This window comes from Mytilus galloprovincialis, chromosome 6 (genome assembly GCF_965363235.1).
Source record: "Mytilus galloprovincialis chromosome 6, xbMytGall1.hap1.1, whole genome shotgun sequence".
NCBI classification, from domain to species: Eukaryota; Metazoa; Mollusca; class Bivalvia; order Mytilida; family Mytilidae; genus Mytilus; species Mytilus galloprovincialis.
The window spans coordinates 13,091,102-13,100,772 of NC_134843.1; the positions used below are offsets into that span (position 1 = coordinate 13,091,102).

A 9,671-nucleotide genomic window follows, 5' to 3' on the forward strand; every position below is an offset into this window, starting at 1 on the left:
TGTTTGTATTCCATATATTTTAGTTCAGACTTCAAGTCTCTATTTGACATTGATGAAGAGAAATGTACATGTACATGGAAAATGGCAAAAAGTTTAAGTGAATTGAAGCAGACATATATACTTACACTGTTCTTGTTATCACTGTGCTCTTGTCAACTTGTGGTTAATGTAAAAGATGGAGGAGGCGATGTCACAGTCGAAAGTTTCCTTGGCAATACCACTTCAGATATAGTTCAGCTGCAGTTTCTGAACAAAGATGGGACACATGTTACACAATTTATAGACTTTAAAACAGTTAGTTTATTTTTGGAAACAGATCTTTCTGATTTATTAAGTTATTGGATTGTCCCAGTCTGTTAGTCCAAAATCCTGTTCTCCATTCTCTAGTGTCCCCTTTCACGTATCTACCCCACAAGTTCTTGCTCAGGGTCCGTTTGCATCATAAACGACACGTCTAAAGTTCGTTGACATCAATCAATTTATTAAACAAATATTGAAATAAACATAGCCCAGTGATTTTGCTAGCGCTCGTCTACGAAAGGGTTTTCGCATTAACAAAAGTATTTCAAATCAATTTCATCACTTAAATTTGAAAAAGTAAAAATATTATAAATCTACCTGTCTTTATGTTTGTGACAAGTTTATGACCCCCCAGGTAATTAACATTTTTAACAGGTGTTACAAGTTGTGATTACAACTAATCCGCTTATCACCATCAGATGGGTCACTAAATCCGTTAATTATTAATAAACCTCATAATTGACCATCATAATTATTTCCCAAGGAAAATCAGTCGGTTGGAATTTTAAAACAACCAGGAGTATAGTTTCGTCATTTGATCGAAATTGTTACCCCTGGACACTTTGCATTTGAATTTCAATATTTCTCAAACGATCACAATTTTAAGTTCTTTTGTCGTAGATTCGTCATTCGAACGCATTTTCGTCATAATTAATATATATTGCCATCAAAAACTCTCGACAATTTCCATTTAAAATATAGAACTTTATTCAAAACGTTCAATAAAGTCTTCATGAGTAAACAGTTGCGTCCTGTACTGCGTGCTATGCATGCGTGAAAGCATTCCTTTGACTATTTATAGACCCTGATTAAAAACGTAAAATACGAAATCTTTTAGAATCAATTAAATGAGAGAGCCAAATATATATCTCTTACTAAAAGAAAAAGAAAACCGAAAAATGATAGTTTCCAGATGAATCCAGACTCGTTTTGAATTAATCATCCACGTGTCACTTCCCGTTTTCGTTTCATTTTAAAACCGAAAGTAGAAAACGTGATCTATTCTTGATTTGTTTACAACCTCCTTTCAGTCGTTCCAAAAATGATTTTATACAGTTCCAACTTAATAGAAATGATTTCCAAATATCGATTTAGACGTTTTATAAAGATAATGATAATACAGTGCTATAATCATTGCAAGTTAATTTCTGCTGTGATTCCTTGTTTGACCTTGTAAAAAAAAATAATCCAACTTTTGTTGATCTGGAATGTCCTCTGAAACAAATTGAAGAGAAATTGTGAACAAAGTTTCCACATTCCATGTCAGAATCTTTCATAATAAGGGCCAATAAGTCAAATCATACAGTACTGACTGTCAGTCATGCCTAAGTCCTTTAAAATCTGACATAGTCAAAGATGAAGGCAAGCTAGTAATATAAATCCTTGGTCCCTTGCTGTAACACAAAAAAAAGGTTGATTTTCATAGTGCACAAAAGTGACTAAAGCCTTCAAAATCCTAGCTTAAACCCTGCATAGCCTCATAGGGAAAAATCAAGGTTGAGCAGGAAATACCGCCCTGAACAATACTCCTCAGGGCTCGACATTACCGTTTGTCCGATTGTCTGGGACAAGTGGACATAGGCGTCGGGCAAGTAGATTTAACATACAAATGTACTACAATTGAGGTCAGATGTAAAATAGATCAAATTCAAGACTTACATGTATACATTCCCAAACATATGAATGATTGTTTTATTGATCATACAAAATGAAATATATATTCATTGATTGAACCAAAGACATTTAATACTGTCTCTGATCAGGGGAAATCATAGAGAGGGGAGCCTAACTCGCTTCAGATGATATTCAGACAATGGCGGCTTTATTTCGGAAATATCTAGATTTTACATAACGAATAAACATACAGTCCGAACATACCAATAAATTATCCTGCTAGTTCGATTGGCTTAAAGTTTTTTTGTGTTTTTATTTTGATAAGTGTATGAACCCTTGACTGTTATTTGGGGTCTTCTTCTACACTCCCAAAATAGGATAACAAACACGTGCTAGCACACGAATGCACTCCTTTAGAGTGTTTTCTACGTGTAATATAAAAACTAAAAAAAGGGGGGGAAGAGGGGATTGAGTTAAATTAATTGAAAATGAATTAAATTGGTTTGATTCGTTAAATTCAGAATACAGTAGTATACCGATATACATATTTCATTAATCGAGTTAAATTAATTGAAAATGAATTTATATTCAGGAAGAAATTTACATAAAATGTTTTTTTATTTTTTTTTTTATTTAAACCAGTTTTTCTGTAACAAATACGCCTTTTTTCACCGGAGAAATAAACTGTCAGGGCTGTCACATGCATGATATTGATTTAGGATATCATGTATCATGTGTAACACTTGCGAAATCCTCGTGTAAGCATTGATTTGCTGAAACTGTTACAATTTTTTAAGCCTTTTTGTAAATGATTGTAAAAATATCAGTCTTATAGATATCAATAATACTGCATTGGAAAGCCTTTGAAACTTGAAAATGATCCCCCGCCAGTCCACAAAAAACAATGACCAAATAATGTGATTTGGTATAAATAAAGGCAACAGTAGTGTACCGCTGTTCAAAACTCATAAATCCATGGACAAAAAACAAAATCGGGGCCGGGTAACAAACTAAAACTGAGGGAAACGCATTAAATATAAGAGGAGAACAACGACATAACACTAAAATGTAACACACATAGACAAAATCCCACGAGTGTAAGTCATCAAACATTGTCAAAATGTGTTGGATATTAATAAAAAGGGACTCCGCGTGAAGTGGTATTATAATATAATTATATATAAAGGCTCTGAGAGTGTCACCAAATTATAGCCTCAGATAATAGCTAGCTCTATCTGCAATATTATTAAATCAAAACTTCTATTTTATTCTTACATTATTCACATGATGATCTTTCCGTATTTCTGTTCTTTTTAAATCACAGTATTGACGAAATCAAAACTAGAAGATTCCAGAATGTATATGAATAATGCGAGTATACAGAGGTTGGACATAATAGAAATTGTGTATTATTATCCTGCACTGAAAACCAGTCCAATATTAATTTAGGGAAGAACCTCTCATATATATATAGTTTTCATGCAAGTTGGCTACTTTATCTTCAGCATTTTTCACTGAATCAGCATATAGGCGGATCCAGGCCCCCCTTTCGTTGGAAAAATTTGGTTGATAATAGGGAATCATTGAAGCATGACTGGAGCCCGCCCCCCCTTTTAGGTCAGTCAGCGGGCCCTCCTTAGGAAAAAACATCAACCCAACAATGTTAGATCTGTAAATTTGCTTTCGCAATTTTTTTGTTCTTCACTCGCTGGAATTCGAACCCATGAGATATTGCGACCCCTAATCGCCTGCACTGTACATAGCCGTCCCGCTAGACCACACGACCACCAGGGCTTATATACATATATATTGTGTCCTTGGTTCAATAATTTGTATATTTATTAAATCTGGATTGCAAATCTTTGATGATTTGTTTTTTTTTAAATTATGACAATTTGAAGCTATATATGACATAAGAAACAGGTGGCCATATGGCAGAGACATATATACACACATGTCTCTGGCCATGGGAACTGTTTATAATATGTTTCTTTAATATTAATACCTCTAAATTAAGAATCAGATTATATATGCCTTTTGGGAGTTTGAAAAAATATATATACCATTATTTGATATAAACATCAAGAATAGCTTTATTCATTTGTTGTTTCCTACACATTGTAATAGCTATCTATATATCATGTATATATATGCTGGTGTTACTCCAGGAAATGTTATCGTTGATGGTTCGCTGCTGACGAAACGGCTTTCAATATCGTGAATTTATTAAACAATACGGATACAGGAATTAGGAGTTTCCAATTCACTCCCACGTCAATTCTTTCAAGAAAGGGGACATCTTAAAATTAAAACTCATACATTTGTCATAGGCGTGCTAAATGTTTTGTTTTTGTATATCAACCAAAGATGCAGACACTCGAATTTTCTTTGTTATTAAACAAATGTCCTTTTCTTGACAAACACGTCCCATTAACTTTATGGGGCAGATTTCACACAGAAGCTTACAATGTATTTGAGCATGTTACAAGAACTATAAGAAGCTGACATACATACTCATCTTTCTTATTTGTTGTTTCCAGCTGCAATCAGTGATGTAACCATAAATCGTACGTTGATAATTTTATAATAATAAAGCTTCATTTAGGGTCAGTCCAGGTTTTGCAGATTCCACTACTATAACTTAAGTTTTTATTAATATCTGATTGAAACCAAAAAAGGAAAAATATAAATATAAAATTGTATTTGTCATAATTTAGATACATGGAATAACAAGCAGTAGATAAGATGAAATTTGTTATATAAAATTTTATGTAGTTTGCGAACCGGTAGTTTGCGATGGGGAGTAATAGTACTGAAAATTCAAAGCTGAACATTCATTTTATAACATATACAGCAGCATTAGTTATCTGACATTAAGTGTACATTTAACATTTATACGTAGTAAAACAATAACTTGTTCACCCCCCCCCCCTAAAAAAAACCAAACGTCAACAATGTCATCCCTCCTCGAGAATTCGTCTTCCAGACCTCAGCAATAAATTGTTGTTTTAGATTGAAATGAATTATGGATCTTACAAATATCAAACTGAAGACTTAGGAATCATTATGATAAAGAAACTAAAGTTTTAACTCCATCAGGTAAAGTTAACTTTCGACTGTAATGGCTATTTATTAATGTCCTTTTTGCTCAGATAGCTCTTCAATTGTTTCTATCAAAAAAGAAGATGTGGTATGATTGCCAATGAGACTACTCTCCACAAGAGACCAAAATGACTCAGAAATTAACAACTATAGGTCATCATACGGCCTTCAACAATGAGCAAAGTCCATAAAGCATAGTCAGCTATAAAAATAAATACAGTCCGACCGTATGCAAATTTTGAAAGAGTACGCATATGGTCCGAACCGTACACATATGGTCCAAACCGTACACGTACGTTCCAAATACTCATAACCATAGACACCTATCTATATTGTTGAAAACTATACTAGATGTCCTTAGTTTGTCTTTGTCATTTGATTGCTGTCTTATTAACATATAACCAACATCTCCAACAGTTATTTTGTATGAAATAATTGTCTTTCTTCCCCTAAATACAAATGTATATAACATACTTAAAGAAAGATGGACCGAGGAGAGATGTACACAGGCACTTGTTTATATCAATGGAAAATCGACCTTCCCATGAATATAAACAGGTGCCTGTGGGCCTATGGCGATGTCCCTAAATAAATTTTTTTTAAGTAATCAGAAAAAAACAATGCTTCCGTTTCAATTTTCTTCCAAATTTTGTTCTAATGTATTATACTAAGTCAAATTAATCTGCAGTCTACCCCCTCCCCAAGGATGTATAACTAACATATACGTCCTTGCCCCTCCCCCAGCAGTTTTGGTATAAATGATCCACATTAAATTTGATTTCTTTCGATATTCTAATTAAAATACATTTCTTTTTTGGCAGAAATTACCAAAAAATAATTATTACCTTGTTTGACTGTGAACTGATTAACACTGATTTTAGATTAACATTTTACACAAAACATTATAAAGTTTTATGTCCCATCTTTTGATTTTGAGTAAAAACAAAGACATTTTACCCATGTCATGTGTTAAACTATTATAACTGTGTATATTGTGTTGGTGTATAATTTTTATAAAATAATGATATACATGTATATTGTATTAATATGTTTATTGTGTTCTCTTTAAATGGGAATAAAATATCATTCTTTAAACGTTGTATCGATTACCACTGTGCCTGCAGTGATATAATTATTAATAGATATCAGAACGTGGACGTGATAGAAAGCCTATTTATTAAATTGTTAAGACGAACGCCGGTAGGAAATAAGATGAGTAAAAAGTGATTGAAACCTTAGATTTGCATTATGTAAGTTGCTTGCTTTATTCAAATAAACAAACGAAGAAAGATTGTAAGTTTATTTCTATAGATTCTTCTTCGTATTCTAACATTTGCGGAATCTTGATCAAGAATAAAGAACGCTGCAGCCATGTTAGATGGATTAATTTATTTTCACAGAATAGGTACGATGGAGATACGACTGGGTATAGCTGTAGTAAGTTATGCCAGGTATACGCATTATTTATGACCAACTTAACTTACGACGTCTTTGTGAAACGGCTGTTAAACCTATGATTTATTTACGATGGACTTACAATGACACGTAGACTTATGAAGGCTTTGTGAAACGGTACCCAGGTTATATATCTAACATTTGCAGTACAACCAGTACAAAATGTTGTACATGTACAATGTATGTTACAGGAACATCATAATCTATGTGTCAAGATATACATTGTACAGAATGTAATTTCCAAGTACTGCAGTTGTTCCAAAGTATGGGAACTTCAGTGAATAATAAAGAGCAACAAAAAATGACTTTATTATAGCTTAAAATCTGTGCCTACATGTAACTATTGTTATTGTTTGTTTTTTCATCTATTAAAACAACATGATTAATCGTATTATTAATGTATATATAGCAATATTTCTTTCAATAAATACAAAACAAAAAACAGAATAGACGGGCTACATTAGTACTGAAAACACATTGATAGATGAATCGGATGGAAGATTGCAGAAAAAGTATATAAAATAGACAGACTTTTACATTTACAACAAAATAAATATGATCATTGATGATCTGAGATCTGAACTCTGATATATAAATTTCCAAACTCATGATCTGCAATTCACAGTCCATCACATATATGAAATAAGGTTGTAATATTTCTTCTTACATTTATAGAGCTCTAAGTGTTATATACACAATACACGACAAATAGAGGTCAACATTGGGTCATCAAGAAAAGACAGATGTTGTTTTCTATTTACATCAAGTCGATCAATTAATAGGCCTTATTCTAAAAAAAAGTTGTGAATTATCTACAGACTCTTTGACAAATTGCAAAAACATTAAGATTAATAAAATAACAACAGACCACTTCGAGACTTTGGAAATTATCAGTAAAATTTTTATGGATTTTCACCTGTAAGAACTCTCAAAGATTTAACCATGTAAATTGTATTTTATAAATGTCTTTTTTTGTGGCAACCCATAAATACTAAATGTTGTAAGCAATGTAATCAATGAATGTATAAGTGTGCAATCCAACTACATAACATTCTATAATGGGTTAATTATTTTTCTGTTAATAGGAAACACAGATTTTTAAAACCTATATCCCATGGGAAGAAGAACAGGGATTTGGTCAGAGTAAACCACAAGCTCTGTGTTTTGTTTCCAGGTTTACAAAAAATGAGTTTATTTCATCTGATGCTATGTCTAAATTAAGACAGGTATTTACTTCATATTATTTCAATGAGATGTATAGATAAATAGATTTGGAGTATATTTGTACCTCAACATGATATTATAGCAATAGTATGACACAAAAAGTCATGGAGGTCAACCCATTATACTAAGTTACCCTGAGTGTGAAAAAGGTGTAAATATATTTAATGAAATATATAGCCATATTATCAACACCGAATTCCAAATAGTAAAATAAAACCTTTAACATTATTGCATGAATATTTGTGAACATTTTCCCATGTATAATATGTATTTGCACTTGTCAAATCTGGACATTTTGTGATGGTTTAGAACACAATATGTCAACACTTAACATCTAATATTAGGTGTTCAGAGTTAGAATAAGGCTAAGAATATGCACCTTTAAATCATTTATTATTTTACTTTAAAGGAATCAATAAACAATAAGGTCTTCGGACAAAGTAATATTTTGCAACTTTTAATTTCTCTAGAAAAATCCATCAGCTATCAGAACCCCTGAGGAAGAGAAAACTCCAGAGAGCCATTTGATGGATGCTAATTTAATACTTGAAAAAGCCAACATTATATCACCAAAGATATTCAACTTCTGTCGCGATGCAAGAGACACAGTATTTACCAAAGAAATAGATATTAAAATATGGTCAAAATGTAAGTATGTGAACAGCAATTGTGTTCAAAATCTCTTTGTATATCTATTTTATGAATTAATGTAAGACGAACAATTTGTGAAGAAGTTAAATTTTATAAATGAGCAAGCTGCTCATCTGTTTCAGATAATTTATATAAGAATAAGGGATGTCAATGTGACAACTATCCACCAAAGTTCTAATGAAGTGGATGTTAGAAATTACAATGTATAGGCAACCGTACAGACTTCAACAATGAGAAAAACCCATAACGTATGAAACTTTTTATGTTATAAATGTTGTCTGCCTCCACTTCTGATTACTTCTAGCCAGTTTTGTAATTATTAAATTGAATCTTCATAATATACATGTAATCTTTCTATATGTCATTTATAAAAACTATAAATGATGGTTGTTTGAATCATGGGCAAATTCTATGTATCTTCATTCTCATTAAAACGAGAATTAAAAAAATATAAAGGATAACTGCTGTATTTACTTATATCTTTTTACTGGCTCATAGCCTCATGTTCACTTTAAATGCAAAAGGTCATGGGTTTGAAGCCCTGATGGGTCAACCAAAGGACTTCAAAATGGATATTTGCTACTTGTGTGCTAAACACTAGGCATGAGTCTGCTTAGATTAAGAATAATGTGTCTGGGTAAAATGACTCATCCTCATTCTTTTTGTTACCTTTTGAACTAGCATATTAAAAATACTGCTTATCTTGTCTATCTAATACAAATAGGGGTAAATATTTAAATTACATTAGCATGTTTTTGTCCTGAATATGCAATAACTTGATGTTAAACAGACATCCATATTGTGCAAGTTATTTCCAGACCTACTGGGCAAATAGTCATCTGCTTGACAAAACTTTTCTTTCCTTAAAATAGATTTGAACATGTATTTCTAAGTTGTTATTTTTTCTAGCTTTAGGACAAGACATGTCTGCCATGATGTCAACAATCAAACCGTCTTATCCCGCCAAATATAACAATTGTAAAGACGTCAACGATTTATCAAAGGCATGTTTATGTCATTATCATATATGTATAGGATGGTATCCATGTGGATTAAAATACTGCCGTGGAAAAGATTCCACAGGAAAGTATGTCAGTTACAGATGTGGAATAAAGACATGTAGACGATTTATGTCATTCGACTTTGTCGCCAGACAGAAAATGTTCTGTTTGTGGGATTTTTAAAATTCGTAAGTTTTATACATGTATTAGATTTGTTTTGGTATAATTACTTTGTTAATGGCTTAAACTATCAAAATAATATAAACAATCTTTTTTTTATTCAGAAGGATTTACGTGAAAATATTTAAAAGTACTGTGGATTCA

General features: G+C 32.0%; 1 protein-coding gene across 1 annotated transcript; it reads left to right on the plus strand.

Moving 5' to 3' along the window:
* Positions 1 to 45: 45 nt before the first annotated feature.
* LOC143078978 (out at first protein-like) lies at positions 46 to 9,671 on the plus strand. Its single transcript, XM_076254058.1, has 4 exons — positions 46 to 294; positions 7,557 to 7,697; positions 8,166 to 8,343; positions 9,256 to 9,671. The coding sequence occupies exons 1-4, from the start codon at positions 82 to 84 to the stop codon at positions 9,528 to 9,530; spliced, it is 807 nt and encodes a 268-aa protein (XP_076110173.1). The 5' UTR covers positions 46 to 81; the 3' UTR covers positions 9,531 to 9,671.